The sequence below is a fragment of the Physeter macrocephalus genome, chromosome 2 (assembly GCF_002837175.3).
Source record: "Physeter macrocephalus isolate SW-GA chromosome 2, ASM283717v5, whole genome shotgun sequence".
Taxonomy (NCBI): domain Eukaryota; kingdom Metazoa; phylum Chordata; class Mammalia; order Artiodactyla; family Physeteridae; genus Physeter; species Physeter macrocephalus.
This window is the reverse complement of record NC_041215.1, coordinates 125,521,190-125,541,513: the sequence shown is the minus strand read 5'-3', so window position 1 is coordinate 125,541,513 and position 20,324 is coordinate 125,521,190. Positions and strand designations below refer to the sequence as shown.

Genomic DNA, 20,324 nt, shown 5'->3' with positions numbered 1-20,324 from the left:
GGCTAAAACTTCCAAAACTATGTTGAATAATAATGGTAAGAGTGGGCAACCTTGTCTTGTTTCTGATCTTAGTGGAAATGGTTTCAGTTTTTCACCATTAAAAACGATGTTGGTGTGGGTTTGTCGTCTATGGCCTTTATTATGTTGAGGTAAGTTCCCTCTATGCCTACTTTCTGGAGGGTTTTTATCATAAATGGGTGTTGAATTTTGTCAAAAGCTTTCTCTGCATCTATTGAGATGATCATATGGTTTTTCTCCTTCAATTTGTTAATATGGTGTATCACAATAGGTAACTTTTTAATGTCTGTTAAACACTGGGAGGATTTATGTGCAGCAGTTCACAGCACCCAAGTGGCCTCCGGACACCAAGTGGGGAAGTTCTGCTTTACTGTATTCCCAGGATTGTGCCCTCTTTGGGAAGAGATGAATTTGTGTAGGAAAACTGAAGTCCTTCTAAATACATATGAAGGACTCTGGGATGGAAGTAGATCTGACCAGAGGCCTCACTTGGTAGCAGTTTGGTGAGGACAAAAATGAGCAGCTCCAGTTCCCTTGGACCGCCCTGAAATGGAGAAGTTTCTCCATAAAACTTCAAAAGGCAAAGTTGAAGTCATTTGAACTCTTCAACAAGTCAGGGTCTACTCTGTGTTCAGCAGTGTTCGAGGGCTTTGCAGGAGATTTTACAGAACAAAAAAATGTCGCTCAAATAATCTGCTTGAGGAAAGCACACGTGATACATTAGGTCACACTATTTTATCAAGTGCCGCCTTGTGCGGCTACCATTTTAAAGACAATAGAAATTCTAAGGGGGGCATTACTGGAAGTAGAAAAAAGTAAGAAGACAGCTTATTTTTACTTCCAGTTTATATCCAGGTGCTATTTAGAGAGAGAGGGGAGACATAGATATTAAGGAAAGAAGATAATTCTATGGGAAAATTCTTCAGGCCAGCAAATTCACCAACCTGTAAACTACATCAAGAAAAACAAACCAAAAAAATTCCCAAATAGGCATTTTATGCTTGATGGTGAACTTTTTGGAAATCTAGTTGATTCTTATTTCTGCTTCTACCATGAAAAGGATTTCTCTACATATTCTGACTTGGAATACTGACTCACATTGGATTAGTCCTAATAAGATAGATAGTAAAATCTACAGTATTAGATAAATCGTAAAATCTTCCTCTCAAACTGTTTTCTTTTTTCTTACAGGCTGCTATGTGTTACATTCATATAGCTGCCCTCATCGCGGAATACCTAAAAAGAAGGGGTAAGACAACCTTGTGAGGGGAGAAAGTCCAGAAATCAACATGTTGAAACCTAACTTAAAATTTATTTATTAATTTTAAGTTTTATTAATCTTGATGTTTTATTAAGCAATGTTAATTTTCACAGATATTTCTAATTATGCTGTACTTTTAAGTTTTAACTCTCTCTTCCATGCCATTATCATGTTTATTTTATGTACAACCAGGCTTACTGGTCCGCTTCTTAGTTCCAAATGAGAAAGCTTCATTGGTTAACATAAGCTTGAATTAACATAAACATGTGACAATGTCCTAACCTCATCTTGCACTACCATAGGTTACTGGAAAATGGAAAAGATTTGCACACCATCCTTGCTCCCGGAGGATATCCACCCCCGTGATAGCAACCTATTACTAACAACTCCCAGTGGAGGAAGTGAGTGATCTAACTGGGCTCCTTTATCCCCAGAGAATGGTGCCGAGAAAACCAAGTCACTGCTTCCATTTTGTTCCAGTGAAACTCTTAAACGTATTCCTAGAAGCAAAAGCTATCTCAGACCTACATAACTTACTCCGTAAAAACCCAAATTTTCTACCATTCAGAAATTCCATCCATCCAAACTTTTATGAAGTTTAGAGACCTAAAGAGTTCTCAGCAAACAGAACTGCGTCTTATCCAATATTATGGCCGTGTTTTACTACCAATTTCCATGGTAGTCTGTCTTTGGGATTTTATTCTGTAATGGATGAATTGTTTAAAATTGCAAGAGAAATCCATTCAACTGTTGAAATGTAATACAACTATTTATTCAAAATAAAGGGTGCAGAAAGAGAGACATATAAATATAGTGTATATACAGGACTACACTTATAATCAACAGGCTCCATTTTCTTCTTGTAAAGCATACACTGATTCTCACAATTTATAACATATAATAATTTACAGTATGGTTTTCCTTCAATTAAAAATATTCCATCTTTAACATCTGATAGAGATTTTCTAACAATAACTAAAGAATTACTCTTTGTTTAAAAAAATTTGTCAATCTAACCTTGCAAAAGTTTGTTCAAACCCAGAGTTTATGAACCGCGGTCTATTTCACATCACTATCTTAACTTTCAAAATGCAGTGGAAAACTCACTGTATGAACAACAGAAACAGGTCTTTAGATGCTAAGATTAAAATACCTAAACAAAAGGGAAAAGGACTTTGGTTACAATATTTTGGAAACATAATTGGTCCCTTATTCTTTTAAATATGTATTTATTTCCTAAAGAATTTCAGTGGATTTTGCAAATAAGATATTTGAACCAAATGACCAGACTGAATTCTGAGACAGTGAGCTCACTTGTTTGAGGGCCTTGGAGCTCACTTGTTTGAGGGCCTTGGAGAAGCTCACTTGTTTGAGGGCCTGGCTTTATGACTTATGTCCACAATAAAAGTCAGGGATCTTCCTGTTCAGTTCCACACTTCCTACCTAGCCTTATTTTTATAAGCAAGTCATCAAAACCATCATTGTTGTATTTAACATGCCCTTCCTTCCCATCTAATTTTTTTCATAATCAGATACCATACAGTTTTATAAAAACTATTTTATATTCTAACTGAAACAAAATTGGAGAAACCAGATAAAGCTAGGTGTCAGTTTGAGAAGTTGTGGAAACTTATAGCCCAAAATGTTGTGTGGATCTTTAATATTCAAAAAAATCTAAATACTTTTAGACCAGTGGTGATATTGGAATAACATACCCATTGAGAAACATATATACAGTTGACCCTTGGACAACAAGGCGGTTAGGGGCGGTGACCCTGCCAGTTGAAAAACCCACATGTAACTTTACTGTTGGCCCTCCATATCCACATCCACGAATTCGACCAACCACAGACTGTGCAGTGCTGCATGCATACTTATTGAAAAAAATCTGCATGTGAGTGGACTCATGTAGTTCAAACCATGTTGTTTAAGGGTCAACTGTATTTGTTTTGTAAACTTTGAATTAAGGAAGGTGATTATTTATGATGCATTAGCAGATATTTGTATTCATTGGCATATATCCAAAGCTCATTGGCATATATTTGAAGTCCTCAATGTACTTGTAGGTTATGATGTTTCTAAGTCAAAGAAGTAAACTGTCCCTTCACTACAATGCACACATGATAAGAATGCAGTCGAACCTCCGTATCCGGGGGGTCCAGATCTGCAGATTCAACCAGCTGCTCCATCAGTGAGAACCCATGGATATGGAGGACCAACTGTACTATGCCATTTTATATAAAGAACTCGAACATTTGTGGAATTTGATATCTGATCTCTGTGGAGGTCCTGGAATCAATCCCCTGCGGATACTGAGGGATGACTGTTTAGGTGAATTGAGGTGACTCCAGAAAACATGGCTTCCTCAGTTGTACTAACAATCATCATCATCCCACAAGAAGTATGTCATGACTTTTCCTGCTCCAGTCAATGCTCCTATAGTTAATGTGTTTAATTACCAAAGAAAAATATTAATAAAAAGTAGGAAAGTAGAATTTTAATGCAAGGATTCAATTGCAATCATTATTATCATCATTTCTAGCATGTTTGTTTGGGGGTGATAAGTTAGTTACATAGCCAATGATCTGATGATTAAAAATGGAAATAACTTAAAAAGCACTTGCTCCAGGGCAGCCACTGCACTAAGCTCTGTACTGGCAATATCTCCATTAGTTGCCAATAAGGAGTCTGAGTTAGGTGCTCTTATCACCTCATGTTTATAGGTGAGAAAACCTAAAGAAGTTAAGCAACCTGCCGCAGACTCCCTTGTTAGCTTGTGATGGGGCTGAAGTTCAAGGGCTGGTCTATCACTCCAGACTGTGCTCTTAACCTCTGATACTCCCCAACGTTCTGATCTGATCCCTTGTTTAGCACATTACCCATTATCAACTGTTTTCATATGCATCCGCAGAGCCAGATCTTTTTAAGCTTGGTGGCCAAGAGGCTAAGAAAATTTGAGAAGTTTTCTAGATAATGCAAAAAAGTGAAAGTTAGTAAGTATTGAGTATTGTCTTTACAATGCACTGATGATACCAGGTGTTTTCTCAAATACTAATACTTTGAATCCTTTCAACGTCCTTTGAGATAGATATCAATGTCTCTGGTTTAACAAATGAGGGATACAGACTCCAAAAGGTTAACTAAACCAGAACATTGGAGCTACATCAGTCTGCAAGCCTGTCCTCTGTCCATAATCCCATGCCAGCTCGTTACAGAAAACAGGTCACCTGAAAATGATAAAAATAAATTATAAAAAGGGGAAGATTGGTTGCCTAGAAGAGAGTATTTATCAACAGTCATAATCTAACCATCTCATTGAGTGTGTGAGCTTTATAACCACCACATGTCACATCATGAAGAAAGGTACTGTCTAATCCAAGCAGGATTTGTCTCAAATAATGATACATTTTGCTTTGTCCTCTCAAGGCATGTTCTCTATGGGCTGGCCAGCTTTTCTGAGCATTACACCAAATATTAAAGAAGAAGGGGCAATGAAAGAAGATTCAGGAATGCAAGACACACCATACAATGAGGTTAGACCAAAATGATTGAGTGTACAGTAATTGAGTAAAAAGATGCATTGAATTGTAACATTAAACTAAATAGGGGGGAGAAAATCTTATTCAGAAATCAAATAAAGTTATTCTATAACATGACTTAGGCAAAATAAAAAGCAGGCTAAAATTAAACTAAGATTAATAGATATTAGATTCCACTGATAAAGCATAATTTTCAATGAAAATTTAAACTAAATTTTACTTCTCTAAGATGGAGCCAAATATATACGATCAGCTCTTCTACAAAATATAAGATCTGTAGTCCTTTGGTAAATGTGGTAAGGGATGCTGAAAATTTGTTGAGCTGGTCACAACTTTATTTAATGCCTTAGAAAATTTATAAACAAATAGACTTGAACAGAAAATCACACTAGTTTCTGCAGAAAACCTTCTGGTATGCAAACCTCGGTTATTTTTCAAAAGAAGCTTTCTACCTGGAATTACTTAGCAATAATTCAGGTGAAGAAAATAGAGCTCCCCTCCTCAAGTAAATAAAATATTGCATAAGCTAATTTTTTATTCATAATATTACATAGACTTAAAAAAGGATACAGAAAAAAATCTGGGGTAGATTTTAATGAAATTTTACATATGGCTGTACATTAATTTCATGTACATTGAAAATAAATAGTAAATGCAATTATGTATTTATGTGAACTATTTCAAATAATGTTTAAAATCTTTTCTTAAAAGGCACTGAAAACATTCCAGCAATATTATCCACTTGCTTTAGAGAGTATATAATTTGATTCAGTTGAACATTTATTAAACTACTAGTATATGGGAGGCATTGAGACAAAGATAGTAAAGCAAATGTATTTGGGAAGACAAAGATAATAAGGCATAATCCCAGCTCTTAAAGAGTTTAGAATCTTGTGAAAGACAAACTTCCTTCAGGGTGGGGAGTAACCAGTCTAAGACCCAGTAACTATAAATCTAGGCATCATATATAGCTGCAATTCAAAGAGGAATAATTTTTTACATGAAAGTGATTGGAATGCAGATGAATGGGGCATCAATAAAAACTCTGCAGACTTTTGCACTGTCTTGACATTTGATAGGACTTGAAGGTGTCAAATAAGAAAATAAGGTTCTTATAGGAGTAGCAGCAACTTCACAGGCAAAAGTGTGGGAATTGTAAAGTATTCTAAGAATGGTGTGGTACAGTCTGGTATAGCCAAAGTGTGAAGTCAGTGCCAAGGTGCTGAAAGAGAGTGGCACTGACAAGGAGGTTGGTGCCTGATTCTGGAGCTCCTTCAATGTCATGCTAGAGAGTTTGGACAGCAGTTCATAGCCACTGAAGTGCCTCCAGAGGTTTAGGGCAGTGGCAAGCTCATGGTCAGGTTTATGTTTTAGAAACAAAGATTACTGGGGAGTAACACATAGGACCAGTAGAACCAATTGGCGAGGGAAAACATGAGCTTGGAGACTCCTCCAGAGATCTGGGAATGAAAAAAAAGGGGGTTTGATCTAAGCCAGTGACTGTAGGAATGGAAAGAAAAACCAGACAGATCTGAATACTTGTCACAGATTTAAATTAGCAAGTTTGAGGCCCTAATAAGGAAAGAGAAGACTGCAAGAAGACACCACCATCCCTCCCAGGATGGATGTAACTGCCAATTGCAAAGATAGGGAATGCAGAAATCCCACTATGAAAAAAACTGACCGTTCAACAGTTTTGAAAGCCAGTTTCAGGGATGAGCCACAATCTTCACTGTGTAAAATCTCATTTCCGTTTGCGGAATTGCAGAATATCCTGGTGGAGCAGCTGTACCTGTGTGTGGAGTTCCTGTGGAAGTCTGAGAGATATGAGCTCATCGCTGATGTCAACAAACCCATCATTGCGGTCTTTGAGAAGCAGAGAGACTTCAAAGTAGGTGTTCTAAACCCAGGAGTTAGTTCAAATATCCTTCGTTACATTGGAGAATTACTTACAATTTCCAAAAGTAGAAACTCCCAATTTTTGATGTCAGCATCATCTTCACGAAACCCTTCACTTCTGGTTTCAGAAATTATCAGATCTCTACTACGACATTCATCGGTCGTATCTGAAAGTTGCAGAGGTGGTGAATTCAGAGAAGCGGCTCTTCGGTCGCTACTACCGTGTGGCATTTTATGGGCAGGTAAGTTTCCTACAAGCAGCAAGGCCTCTAAGTTCTGTTAAGTGGTTGATTGCTGTTCTTCATTCTTTACAAGACATCTAACTACATGTGCCAAAGGATTGAGGGGGTGGAGGTGGAGGTGGGGATGTGTCTAGGTATATTTGAGTGTTTCTCTGAGTGTGAGGGTCTATATGTTTGGCCAAAGGAGCATACTAAATTAAGAAAAAAATGAGCGGAGACCTCCATGGGTCTTAATACAGACTGAGGTAAAACAGTGATTTCGAACTTCTTGGAGAAAGAGGGCACTTCAACACCCTCCTCCTCCAGTTCCCCCCAAAATGTCTAATTATAGGTTTGCATCATATTTGAAAATGAAGTTTAAATGAATATATTTTTGGCAATGAAATCCATAACATTCCAGGAAATAAAGAATTCCTAGGGGTTCTACCATATCAAAGCCATGAATTTTGACTTTAAAATCCTGCATTTTCTTTTCTCCTACTTTCAAACCATCACTGCTTCTAAGCAGAGCATAATCTGGTTGTTTTGTTTCTTATATTGCAGGTCAATATAATTTCAAAGTGATCTTTCTCAGCTTACTGCATGAACAATGAACAAGACTGAAAATATTAGCGAGCCGTAGCATTGTCTTAAAAGCAGAGTGAACTTATATATTAATTAGGAATGTCTCTGAGTAGTGCTTTAAGTGGGATAAACCCAGTCACCATCCAGGCAGGCTTATAACACTAGTATATTTCAGCAGCCATATTTCAGACTATTGCTTTCATGGAGAATCATTCCATTCTTTTATTTTCACAGTGGTAATGACTCTCAGCTCTCTCATTTCCTTTTTTTTCTCCCCTCATGCAAGGCACAGTTTCACATGGCTTCCTGTTCTCCTCAGAATCTTTTCAGGCTGCAAACAAACATGTCAAATCCAGCATGGTCATTCTAGATCACTTCCCACTGAAGTCTCTTGGAAAATATATATTGAAGTCTTTTGGAAAATATATATTGTCCTCTAATCAGCAAAGGCAGCTTAAAAACTAAAGTCTGAATTAATAAAGACAGCTGCTGTCTGCCTGGAAAGGAAAATGTCACTGAGCAGCCACTTACCATAAACAAATTAATCCAACCCAGATTTCCCCCACTGCACAGGAGCACCAGGACTGCGGAGACAGTCTACAAAAAGAAGCTAAATTTACACATTTGGGGGTTCCCTGGAAAAGAATCTGACCTATCTGAAGTGCTAGTGTATATTGGGGAGATAGAAATGTGAGAATCTGCAGGAGAGGAGGAGAGAGAAAAGGAAATGGTATTTTGCAAGTCAGCGATAAAGAGAAAATAAATAACTCTTGACCTCAGTGAAACATTAGCAAGAAAAATGGCAGAACACCTCATCAGGAAGGGAATCTGGGAGCTGAGGGATAGTAAGGGAAAGGCAAGGGTTTCCTGGGAATGGCCACAGGCTAACTGAGCAGCATGGATGTAGCTCACAGGACGTACGTTCAGCAAACCTAGATTTGAGTTTACAACGCTTCAGGCGAGCTTTCTAATGAAAAAGTGATGAATTGCCATTACTAGCCTGGTCATGAAAAGCAGATTGCCTACCTGACGGTTTCTCCAACCAACATCTAAGATACTGGTTACTAAACAGGTGGAAACGAAACGATCATGCTCCTTTCCAATGAGATTTTAATGCAGATGTTTACTCTCTTTTTCTTTTGGTCTTGATTGTTCCAGGCTGTGGTAAGTTCTCTCTCTCTCCACTTGCATGCTCTAATAAGCCTCACACTTCCCTCCCTATGGTTTTACTGAACCTTAACTTTTTTGTGCAAATGAACATTTGAGATAGGTGAGATCATCCTGTTTCCATTCATTTTGGAGTCATCCTGCATTTCTGGGACTAAATTGTGTTTATTCCATTTATATGAATTACAACAATGTATCCTTTATTTTTCATATATAATATCTTTCTGCACAAAGGTCGGTGTAGTCTGAAAACCTACACACACACACACACACACACACACACACACACAGATAAATATGGGCACCACATATTTGAAATATATGGATAGTAATAGGCTCAGTATTGGAATTTGCCTGCTCAGTTCAGGCCACCAGAGTTGCAGCTGATTAAGAAGAGCATGGTAGGCAGAATCTCAAAAGTTATAGTGGTGGCCATTGGTGGGCACCTTCCCGGGGTCCTGAAAGGACCCTGCCCTTTTCCAAATGAGTATCGTGGAGAAACAGGGCTCTCTCTCTTTGGTGGTGAGCTCTGAGCATTCTTGAAAGTGATGGTATTAATTCCCAACATAAATGATGAACAGTGAATTAAACCTTTACCCTGTGAATCAGGTTAAGTCTCCTGAGATGCAAAAAGAAGCCGTGTAAGAATTTTAGAGGACGAGCTGAGGGGCAATAACATGCCAAGACCTAGAGCTCTGTGACACAGAATTTTCTCTGTGTTATTTTGAACCGTGTGAAATTGCGCATAATCAACCTTTTTTTTTACTTACAAAGATGGCAACTTCATGTGGTTCAGTGTAACTATTGCTGAGTAAGCTGGAAAAGCAAATTCTTTCAATATCCACACATTGTCCACAGTCAGCTCTGCTTCTCTAACCAATAACATACTTTTTTGTAATTCTTTAAAATCCCTTTCCCCCATCCATACTATATCAGTATTTTCTACCTTCATTTGTAAATTTGGGGTCATGTGTCCTTAACTCACCTACTAAAAGAATACTTGGAAACCCCTCTATTAAATAGAACGGGGGAGGTGGGCAATGGGGAAGGATGGGGGAGAGCGACTTTCAAATGACCTAACTTTGTTCTCTTTGCAGATTCCTCAATAAAGTGTGCTGACCGTGCACCTGACTTTTTGTTTTTAATGTTGCCAGTACCCTCAATTGTCTTTTATTTAAAAGTCCAACCTGAGCTTAAAAGGCAAAGGGTCTTGTTAAATCTGCAGACCTGAGGACATGCCTAAGCATGGTACTCTGTAAACTCAAACCCCAGCTGCCTTTGAACAAGGAGAACTAATGGAGGTCATTCTGATAAACAGCCATCTAGAGCCTGTCATCATTGTTCAAATGATATTCAAATACCTGTCCCAAGACACCAAACGGAGAGGGTGAACTGTTGTATTCAACGGGAGCAGACAGCGCACATCACTTTATATTTGATGATAAAGAAATAGCAAATAGATTTGCACATCCCCCCAGATGTGTGCAGAATGACGGTTCTAAAGATCTGAGAAAATCTGGACTATTTCATTAGCATAATCTCCATGGTCAGAAATGATTTTTTTTCATGATGGTACCTTATGTCCCTGTAAAACTCACCTTTTAATATCCGAATTGATGTCTCACAATCATATTCCGAAGATTATGGGAATATAACACGCAGTCGGCTCTCTGCCTCCACAAAGGCCTTTGTGTAAATATTTCAGTGTCCCCCATGGACTAGTACTTTCACTTTATAGTACTGACTAGAGTAGTTAAGATTATGTCTGCAATGAGCCAGACCCTGGAAAACAAGTCGAAAACTTTAATAAAAACGCAAGTCTTGCATAGCATGAATTTTCTAACGCAACACCTGGCATCATTGACTATGGAAATTTTACACAGAGCAGCCTAGATAAAACACCCCCTCAGGTGTCCCTGAAGTATTCATTTCCAGGGTAATGAACCGCCAGTAGTGATCAAACATCAACTGTAATCAATGAAATCCTTAGGCTCTGGTATTTAGCATGAAAGCAGGCAAGTGAATGCTCATTAAATAACTTAAAACATCAGATGGCCCTGGAATGAATTGAGTGAAAAGCCTGGGGGAATTTTATTCTGTTCATCAAAGGATGTAAATTCCATGATTCTCAATCATGCCTACATGGGTGTAGGTGCACCTGAGAATCTTGATAGAAAAGGGATTGGGGGTAGGAGGGAAGGTGCCTGTGTATTGTGTACAGCCATCATCTCCATGTTGGGGTGTGATACACCCATCTGGCTCCCCTCCTATATGAAAGTCACTGATATATAGATAGATAGATAAATAGATAGATATATACACTAATAATTGGGTTCATATTTGGGTTCATATTTATATGAAACCATTTCTCTGCATCTGTGAAGTTTTTCTTTTCCTAACATTTAGCTTATTGTGATTTTCTGACCCATCTTTTATACACTAGAGTCCTCTTTGGATGCATTCCTTTGTGAACGTTGAATCGGTGGAATATAATAGCAGGGGCACTTATATTTGACATCCCAATAATGATCCAGAGCTATTTCAAGATTCTGAAGTACCTGCAAAAACATCTAAGAAGGAGTCAATAATTTTCATTGTCGGTTTATTGAAGTACATTTTTATCATAATCTGTTGCCTAAAAGTTTCATAATCCATGCATGTTAACAACCGACTCAAAGTCCTTGTTTAACTAGGATACGTGCTGTTCCGTAACCATGGCAGATCAGGGCGTTTGTTGCCTCGTAAAATGACATTTTAAAACATCGAACTATGGAAAATGCAGAAGTCACATTTCCTGTTGCCTTGAAATGCAGTCTTCTCATCACTTTGGGGCAAAAGCAAAAGAGAAACTGCCCCTAGGTTTTCATCACCTTGTGTCCCTATTTATAAATCAATTATTTCACGGACAGAGCATTAAGCTTCCTTGAGATAGTGCCCTGTGCCTCACTGGGCTTTGCTTTGATTTCCCTGGATAAAATATAAGCTCACATCCCAGCCATTTTCAGAGCCTCCATTTCTCTGGCTCCGAAAGCTCTTACACAATCCCTGTAAGGGATTAAGTACTATATTCTGCTACACCAGCTCCTTTATATTCATTTTATAAAATAGTCTCAATAGGTTTATAGCTCCATGTTCTGTAAATAAATTAATTCTAATCACGATTCTTTCTGATCGATCACTTACCAAAATATCAAAATAATCATCAATAGTCCTTTTACAATAAGAAAAAGTGTAGTTCCCAAGAGAACCCAAAGGTATGTATTTGTAAGCACTCAAAACTCAGTTAAGCCGTTTCCCTGCATATTAGCCAGAACTCAGATCGCTTTACTGACAGTTTTTTCCTTTATGATTGTCATCACTACCATTCTCCTCATTATAGCTAACACTCACCAATGGCCTTTTGTGTCCCGGACACTGTCCTTAGGGTCTCCTAAGTCTAAGTCTGTATATTTCCCATCCTCCAGACCAAGGAGTAAGGATGAAAGGAGTCACAGGTCATGACCAAAGCCACAAGGGTCATAGTAATGACAATAAAATACTGCTCTCACCACTCCTTTTCTGCTAACTCTGGATTCAGAAATTTGTTAGGGGAAAAAATTCACAGTGAAAGTATCTTTGTGCTAGTTTTCACACCATGATGAGAAAATCTTTTCCTGGAACTTGGAGACATTTTTCTCGTTGAAATGGAAGTTGTAAATGTTGCTTCAGCTATTGCCCTGTGGGGATTCTGGTTGATGGCCTCAGAAGTCTTAGTTCTTTTTTGTGTCAATCTGTCAATTTGAGCCACTAACCTCTGACCTTGAATCAGACAAAACTCCATAAAGACAGCAACAGAAAAAAACCTATGTGGGGATAGGGCCAGACCTCACTACCCCTACGAAGTCTGGAAGAATGATAAGGACAGACTTTTCATGCTTTTAGCGTCATACATCACTGTTTTAGCAGTTTGGAGTCAAGGTACTCATAATCAGCTGTGTTGGTCTTGAACATGTCTCAAAGAAATTTGTTCAATAAAAACATCTGTATTAAAAGCAATGGAATCTTTTCCAGTTATACTTGGTACAAATATATCCTTTTAAGATGTAGCCCTCTGAGAGCTATCTTATTCATCTGTTTATTCATTCAACTAATGTACAGTGATGTCTCTCTAGAGACCAGGCACTATGTTAAACACTGGACATGCAGTGCTGAACAAGATACTTTCCTGCCTTTAAAAAACCCAAAGTCAATTAGGGAAACACAAGGAAACAAGCAATTACCTGCTGAACAAGAACTGTGCTGGTGAATGTGCCTTATTCCTTGTCTTCAGTTATAGCCCAATTATGATACAAAGTATCCTGTTCCTGATGGGCAGACTTACATGGATGAAAGTGCTTTACAAGTGTAAAGAACCATACAGATGTGAACTGTAATCATTATTCTTAGATTGCCTCACATTAGCCATGAAAACAAAACAAAACAAAACAGCACTGGAACATTTTACCCATGTTTTTTTACACATAATGAGTAGTTTTTAAATAGCCAAAAATGATTTTTAAAAATATATAGGTAAGATTTTTTTTATGACCTTCAGTATCTTCACTCAGCCCTCAGAAGTCATTTCCTTAAGGTAAACTCTGCAGTCAGAAGATACCAGAGACACTTGGGTTCTTAAACTGCAGACTTACCCCAATATTCTGAGGTCACATTTATTCCAAAGGAAAAAATGCCTCTGTGTCTCTTCAGTGAGAAGGAATTATAAAGATTGCCTCAATTATCCTCAATGGAATCTTCCCTTCCCCCTGTTTCAAACCAGATAAATAAATTAACAGAGGTTAAAACCTACTTGCTCCTATGACATAAAAATGATAACATGGTTACTTTACTACTTTCACTCGTAAGGTCTAGCTTTGCAAGAACGTAAGGGATCTATTAGTAAAGGAAATTGAAGGACAAAATTGCACATAGCCAAGTTGCATCAGACCCCTGATGAAATATTAAAAATAACAGTACTTGCAGCATAGCACATGTAATTTCTGTTATGGCTTTTCATCTAAGAAGATGTGGAAGGCATATCATCCCATTTAGATACCTTTACCTGCCCTATAGCATTAATATTTCCTATCCTGGTTTCCAAGACTTTCTTAAAAATGATACTGCTCTTTGAAAAATAACGTTGAAAACTACCAAAAAGTACTCCAGATTTGGTGTTCTACACCAGGCTACCACATGAGGGCATTCTTCCCCTAAAATATATGCAAGCAGGTATTACCAATGATTTCTTCTAATAGAGAAAAATATGTGTAAGTTTCTTCATGAGGCTCTTTGGCCTGACTAGGCAGTATTTACATTAATGACTGATTCTAACATGATATTTTGTTTCCTTCACTTGATTTTTCTCTGAATTTGAATTTTATAGGGTGCTAATCTATGGCTTGGATGACAACCAAAATACTGCTATAATATTTAAGTAAATGTTTTTTGTTTTGCTCCTTATTTGCGGTTGGAGTTCTCTAATAAACTTGGCGGTTCACTGTATGTCTTCCATAGGGTTTTTTTGAAGAAGAAGAAGGTAAAGAGTATATTTATAAAGAGCCTAAGCTGACAGGTCTCTCCGAGATTTCCCAAAGACTGCTTAAGCTCTACGCAGATAAATTCGGAGCAGACAATGTGAAGATAATCCAGGACTCCAATAAGGTAGGGGAACAGCAATATTCATGCAAATGCAAAGAACTAACTTCATTTTTTTTTTCTCTCCTAACTACATTCATTAATGTTTTAAACTTTTGCCTGACTATGCAAAGTAAACTACCTAAACTGTTTTGGGCATTTCAGTTGTTTATCAGTTGTTGGATTGGTGACTGGGGAGGGGAGTGTCAAAAACCTTGTACGTGTTTATTTGAGTAACTTTTAAGTAATCTGAGAAACAACTTACTGAACCCTCCATCGCTCCCATAGGTTGTTCGCATTTGAGTAGCAACCAAAGGGTTAAAGTAATTGGGCCCCATGGTGGACTGGGAGGAAAGAGCAAAAAAGTATTTATTCAGTCACAAAGGTCTTCCTGGAGGAGCTGTCCTCCAAGTCATACAGGGAAAGCTTGGGGCTGGGGGCTCCCTGAACAGCTCATTCTTGGTTGGGCGATGCTTCACAGAGGGCGTGATGTTTGAGCTGGGGATTGTAGGGTGAGAAGGTGTTTGCTGGAAGCGTTCTAAAAGCCAGCACATGCAGTGACAGGAGGAATTCAAGGGGGAGGTGTGTTTAGAGAACGGCAGGTCTTTGAAACACAGATTGTATAGAAGAGTGTGGCAGAGGTGGAGCTAGAAAAGCTGGTTTGCACCCAACTGTATTGACCTCTATTAGGCCCAAAAAAGGTCTTTTTTTTCCTTTTCCTCTTTTGCAAAGCTAGTATTTGGAGGGGTCTGGGCATGAGATTAGATTTGCTGGATCTGGACAGAAATTGTTAAAATGTGTTCATCATTCTTAGCTTGAAAGGTACAAACCCCTTCCCCATAAAGAGGGACAGAGCTAGAACCACGGTCATGGTGGCCCTGCTACGTGGAAAGTAGAAACAATTCCTAGCCGTGAGAGAAGTGCCAATTTTGGTGTCGGAACAACTGTTGTCTTCATTCCACCACGCTACCACTTATCAGCTGGCAATCCAGCTTGGAGAAGCTGGGTGGTCACTCTGAGTCTCCATCTTTTAATCTGTGAAATGGTTACAGTTACACGCATCTTACAGTGCCATTACTTGCAGCATTACAAATAAATTCATGAGCCTCATCCAATCTCTGGAATTGGATAAACAGTGGATGGGTGAACGGATGGAGAAAGTTGGAAGAAGTCTGAAAATTCTTCAAGGAATCATTAGAAAAGAGGCTGAGGCTCCTCTCTTCCACCTTGAAGGAAAGCAAGAGCCATTGCCTGGCTTTGGGGAGGACCCCAAGCCTGTCTTCCTTGCTATTTGTCAAGCCTATTGACCAAAGCAGAGTTAGTTTTAAAGATTATACAGAATGACTTATTGCAGAGTAGAGAAGGAATTCGAGAAATCGAAAATAAAAATATTTGCAGTCGTGCGATAGGTAATCAGTTAATCTGCTAAACAGACCAGGAACCTCCTTTCACATTACAAGCCCACAGCCGATGGTCCCAGTCTAGGTACACGACTGAATCGTAGAGGAACAGAGAGATATATTTCCACTCAACAAGCTTGATTCAAGACAAAGGTGAAGATATTCAGTACAGAAGAGAAAGAAAATAAAAGGTTAAATAGTATGTCACAGCCAAGTACTTATGTTTCAGAGAGCCCCAGCTACTTGGCAAGCTGTCTGCCTCCTGCCTCCGCCACCATCTGGCTGCTTGACCGCAGTCCAGCCAGCTACTCTTTCTGGGCTTTCCGTTCAACCAGCTCTCACATGATGTGATGGGCCTTTCTTCTCCCAGAGGGGCAGCTCAGGATGCCAAGCCGGGGGGATATAGGGTTCCCCACCTTTCTTCCAGGAGCACTTCACGGCTCACCGCTCTTTCTCTGCCCATAATGTGTTGAAACAGGTAAACCCCAAGGATCTGGACCCCAAATATGCCTACATCCAGGTGACCTATGTCACGCCGTTCTTTGAGGAAAAGGAAAGAGAGGACCGGAAGACAGACTTCGAAATGCACCACAACATCAATCGCTTCGTCTTTGAGACGCCCTTCACGCCGTCAGGCAAGAAGCACGGTGGCGTGGACGAGCAGTGCAAGCGGAGGACGGTCCTGACAAGTAGGTGCTGGCCCCCGAGCACGCGCTCCCACGCAGGGCCCTCACTCAGGCCCGATTCGCGGAAATCAAGACACTTCGCTCTTGCAGACAAGCACCCAAAATGTGCTGACTTGGAAATGTTTGCCAGGAACGTCTCTTTATTTTCTTTCAAGACAGAGACCCCTGACAAGTCAACCAAAACAGAACCTATCACAGGGTCACTTTACCCACCTCTTCCCTTTAGACCGTACAGTGGTGAAGGTCCTGGTGTCTTGGGAAAGGCACTCTGAGCTCTCCTCTCCTCTCTCCCCGAAACTACCCCCCAGTTACTGCAGAGTTAGCCACTCTCGGAACTGTGTGCTTTGGGGCAAGATTCTAAACCACTGTGGAATTCAGGCTCCTCGTCTGTGAAATGAATGCAGAGGGTTTTCCTCCAGCCTCCCTTCCAGTACTATCTAGATCTACCCTATGAGTTGGTCTTTCTTTCATTCCGCAAACATTCGATAAGTGCCTGCAGGTGTCGGGCATTGTTCTGACAATTCAAATAAATAAAACACAATTCTTGCCTTCAACGCGCTCAGCATCTGGTAGGAGAAGGAGCCCAAGTAAAACAGGAATTTCAGGTGAGCCCAGCAGGAGAAATGAAATGGGAACCCAGCAGAGGGGGACTTAGGGCAGGCCGAGGGAAAAAATGAGCGCGGGCATCTGAACGAAGGAGACCCAAGCCATCTTCAAAGGTGAGCAGTCCTAGATTCTGCAGTAGATACGTGGGTAGCAGCCATATCCAAACTATGGGAAAACATTCACCTTCAGTAAACTTTTCCAGGACTTTCATAATTAAAAAAAAAAAAAAAACTAGAACAAAGCAATTATAATATATGCTATTCCGTATCTATTGAAGCAGCCTTGATTGTAACTATGGGAAAACATTCACCTTCAGTAAACTTTTCCAGGACTTTCATAATTAAAAAAAAAAAAAAAAACTAGAACAAAGCAATTATAATATATGCTATTCCGTATCTATTGAAGCAGCCTTGATTGTGATTTAGTGTCGTTTTTATTTGAACTACAAGTTGTGGTGGAAGCTATCATCTTTTCAGTGTTTAGAGACTCTATAGGTCTAGTCCAGCCTTGGCAATGAGGACATGTTGGCTAGTGAAGCGTGGAAGAACGTGCCAGGGGAAAGTAGCTGGGCTCCTAAGAGGTATATGAGAGCGTGGAACACAGGAGAAAAAATAACTCACATACACAGAAAACATGCAGGATGGAATGGTCTGTGTGCCAAGAAAAGACACAGGATCGTCCTTTCAAAAGAACCCTTGACTCTTCACTAACCCTCGACCTTGAAATGCTCTTGTATTGCTTTTGTGCAGCGAGTCACTTGTTCCCCTACGTGAAGAAGAGGATACAGGTCATCAGCCAGTCGAGCACAGAACTGAATCCCATTGAAGTGGCGATTGATGAGATGTCCAAGAAAGTTTCCGAGCTTAATCAGCTTTGCACGATGGAAGAAGTAGACATGATCAGACTGCAGCTCAAACTCCAAGGAAGTGTCAGCGTGAAGGTAAGCATCGCCCAGAGCTGAGATACTCATGGCCAGTGGAACCTGGTACAAAACGCCCCTTGAAATTTTTTGACAAAGGGCATAAGAGACATTTTTCTGTTTGTGATACCATTCAGCACCTTTATCTGAGTCTTTAAAATTTTGTTTCCTTGTGAATGCACGTTGATGGTGCCAAACAACTAGAGATAAGCCTTTCTTAGGTTTAGCTGAAATAAAATTTCTTCTTCCTCAACTTTCCTTTCCCATCTGCTCTGCATACACTGTGTTCTATATTCTGAATTCTAACAAAGAATTAGTGAATGAGTAAGCATGGCTCTCTTGTAAGTCTCTGTCATGAAAAGCCTTATAAAACTGTTCAAAAACAAAACTTTTTAAAATGTTTATTAGTTCATAAAATGTGCATCAGTATTTATCTGACTGCCAGGGTCTGAAGAGGAAGCAGAGGGCCTGCTCACGGTGGGGGGTGACCGAGGAAAACGTAACAAATGACTCTTTGAAAAAAGTACAAGCAGGGGCTTCCCTGGTGGCGCAGTGGTTGCGCGTGCAGGCACCGGGGGGTGGGGCGTAAGAGCGAGGGGCTATCACCCTCCCCAGACCTGAAGACTCAGGGGAGAGAAGAGTTAGTGGAAGCAGAGAGAGAGGCGGGGAGAGCCGGCTGATGATAGACAGACAGACAGATAGACATGGTCTGTGCTGGAGGATTGCCAGGAAGAAGCCCTGGACCTAAATAAGCCCTGACAGGACTGAGACAAGGGTGAGGCGAGTGAGGCATTTTCCTTGGGCACAAAATTAAGGGAGCATCAAAACACTCAGTGACCAAGATAAAATTATATTTTAATGCAATATTTTTAAAAACCAAAAATAACTTCAAAAATCCATATTGAACAAAGTATTACAATTTTAAATAAAGGCAAGCCAGTAACAGTGCCACACAGAGCTATGTGGGAGCCTGAGGCAAAAGGAAAACTCAGTACTGTGGATCCTGATACGATCTGGCTCTCCTCTTCCCCGCCCACCTCTTGTCTGTATCCCACGGCTGACTCAAAATAACAATAATACATTTTTATTTTATTTTATTTTATTTTATTTTATTTTATTATTTTTTTTTGTGTGTGTGGTATGCGGGCCTCCCTCTGCTGTGGCCTCTCCCTTTGCGGGGCACAGGCTCCGGACGCGCAGGCATCCCCTTTACATGGGCTGCTTGCAATCTTGGAATCTCAGTTACCTTCACCACCCAGTGCCTATTTCAGCCTTACTCATCTTTCAGGTCTCAATTTAGACATCACTTCCCACCTCTCCTCTCTCCCTGTCTCCCTCTCCCTCCCCCCACCCCATTTCTCCCTCCCCCCTCCCTCTCTTTCCCTCTCTATATATGTATATATACATATATACTTAGAGAGAGAGAGAGAGAGAAACAGTATATTCTCATAGCGCCTCATTTGTCTGTAGCTTACCTGATTTTCCCCACTAGATGGTAAACTCCCAAAAGGGAGAAGTCATTCACTCTTGGGGTTTAAAACACAGAGGGGACGTGTTTAACACGTTTTTTCTTAGTGGATGCCTTTAGATGGGGCTTGCCTCTCATGTGCCACAGTTCCCCCAGCCCCGCCCCCGACTGCATCTTTTTGTCATAAGAATGCATCATTCGTTGACCTGCCTGACGCCCCCAGCCCCCCACCTCCTGCATCCCAGACCAGAGTAGGCCCTCAATAAGCATTTATCAGAGGGATGATTTTTTTCTTTTCAGGTTGGGTAAAGCACAGAACAAGATGGGAGTCAGTATTTCTTTAACGACCCCTGCCCCTCACTAGCCATGGCCCTCAAGACTGGACTGTCTTTACCTGCAGGAATACTGATGCCAAAAGCTCAGCCTCTCTGTACACCTGTGCCAAACTGAATCTAAGAGACAGAGTTTTGAGCGAAGTAGAAACGGACAGCTTTCCTGCTTTGCCAGGCAAAGGGGAACACAGCGGGCTCCTGCCTCGAAAAACTGTGTCCCTTAATGCAATATTTTTAAAAACCAAAAATAACTTCAAAAATCCATATTGAACAAAGTATTACAATTTTAAATAAAGGCAAGCCAGTAACAGTGCCACACAGAGCTATGTGGGAGCCTGAGGCAAAAGGAAAACTCAGTACTGTGGATCCTGATACGATCTGGCTCTCCTCTTCCCCGCCCACCTCTTGTCTGTATCCCACGGCTGACTCAAAATAACAATAATACATTTTTATTTTATTTTATTTTATTTTATTTTATTTTATTATTTTTTTTTGTGTGTGTGGTATGCGGGCCTCCCTCTGCTGTGGCCTCTCCCTTTGCGGGGCACAGGCTCGGGACGCGCAGGCTCAGCGG

The 20,324-nt window shown here is 40.1% G+C and overlaps 1 protein-coding gene across 4 annotated transcripts in view; it reads left to right on the top strand.

The window, feature by feature from the left end:
• DOCK10 (dedicator of cytokinesis 10) overlaps nucleotides 1-20,324 on the top strand; it is a 284,533-nt gene that overhangs the window by 258,020 nt on the left and 6,189 nt on the right. For 2 of the 4 annotated variants that reach the window (XM_024124566.2, XM_024124565.3), the window contains exons 46-53: nucleotides 1,210-1,267; nucleotides 1,582-1,680; nucleotides 4,706-4,812; nucleotides 6,587-6,709; nucleotides 6,846-6,959; nucleotides 14,220-14,366; nucleotides 16,218-16,428; nucleotides 17,781-17,971. In XM_024124566.2, the coding sequence (XP_023980334.1) occupies nucleotides 1,210-1,267; nucleotides 1,582-1,680; nucleotides 4,706-4,812; nucleotides 6,587-6,709; nucleotides 6,846-6,959; nucleotides 14,220-14,366; nucleotides 16,218-16,428; nucleotides 17,781-17,971 (1,050 nt within the window). The remainder of the gene's footprint in view (nucleotides 1-1,209; nucleotides 1,268-1,581; nucleotides 1,681-4,705; nucleotides 4,813-6,586; nucleotides 6,710-6,845; nucleotides 6,960-14,219; nucleotides 14,367-16,217; nucleotides 16,429-17,780; nucleotides 17,972-20,324) is intronic. The other 2 variants (XM_055090256.1, XM_028482208.2) reach the window with 1 other exon arrangement.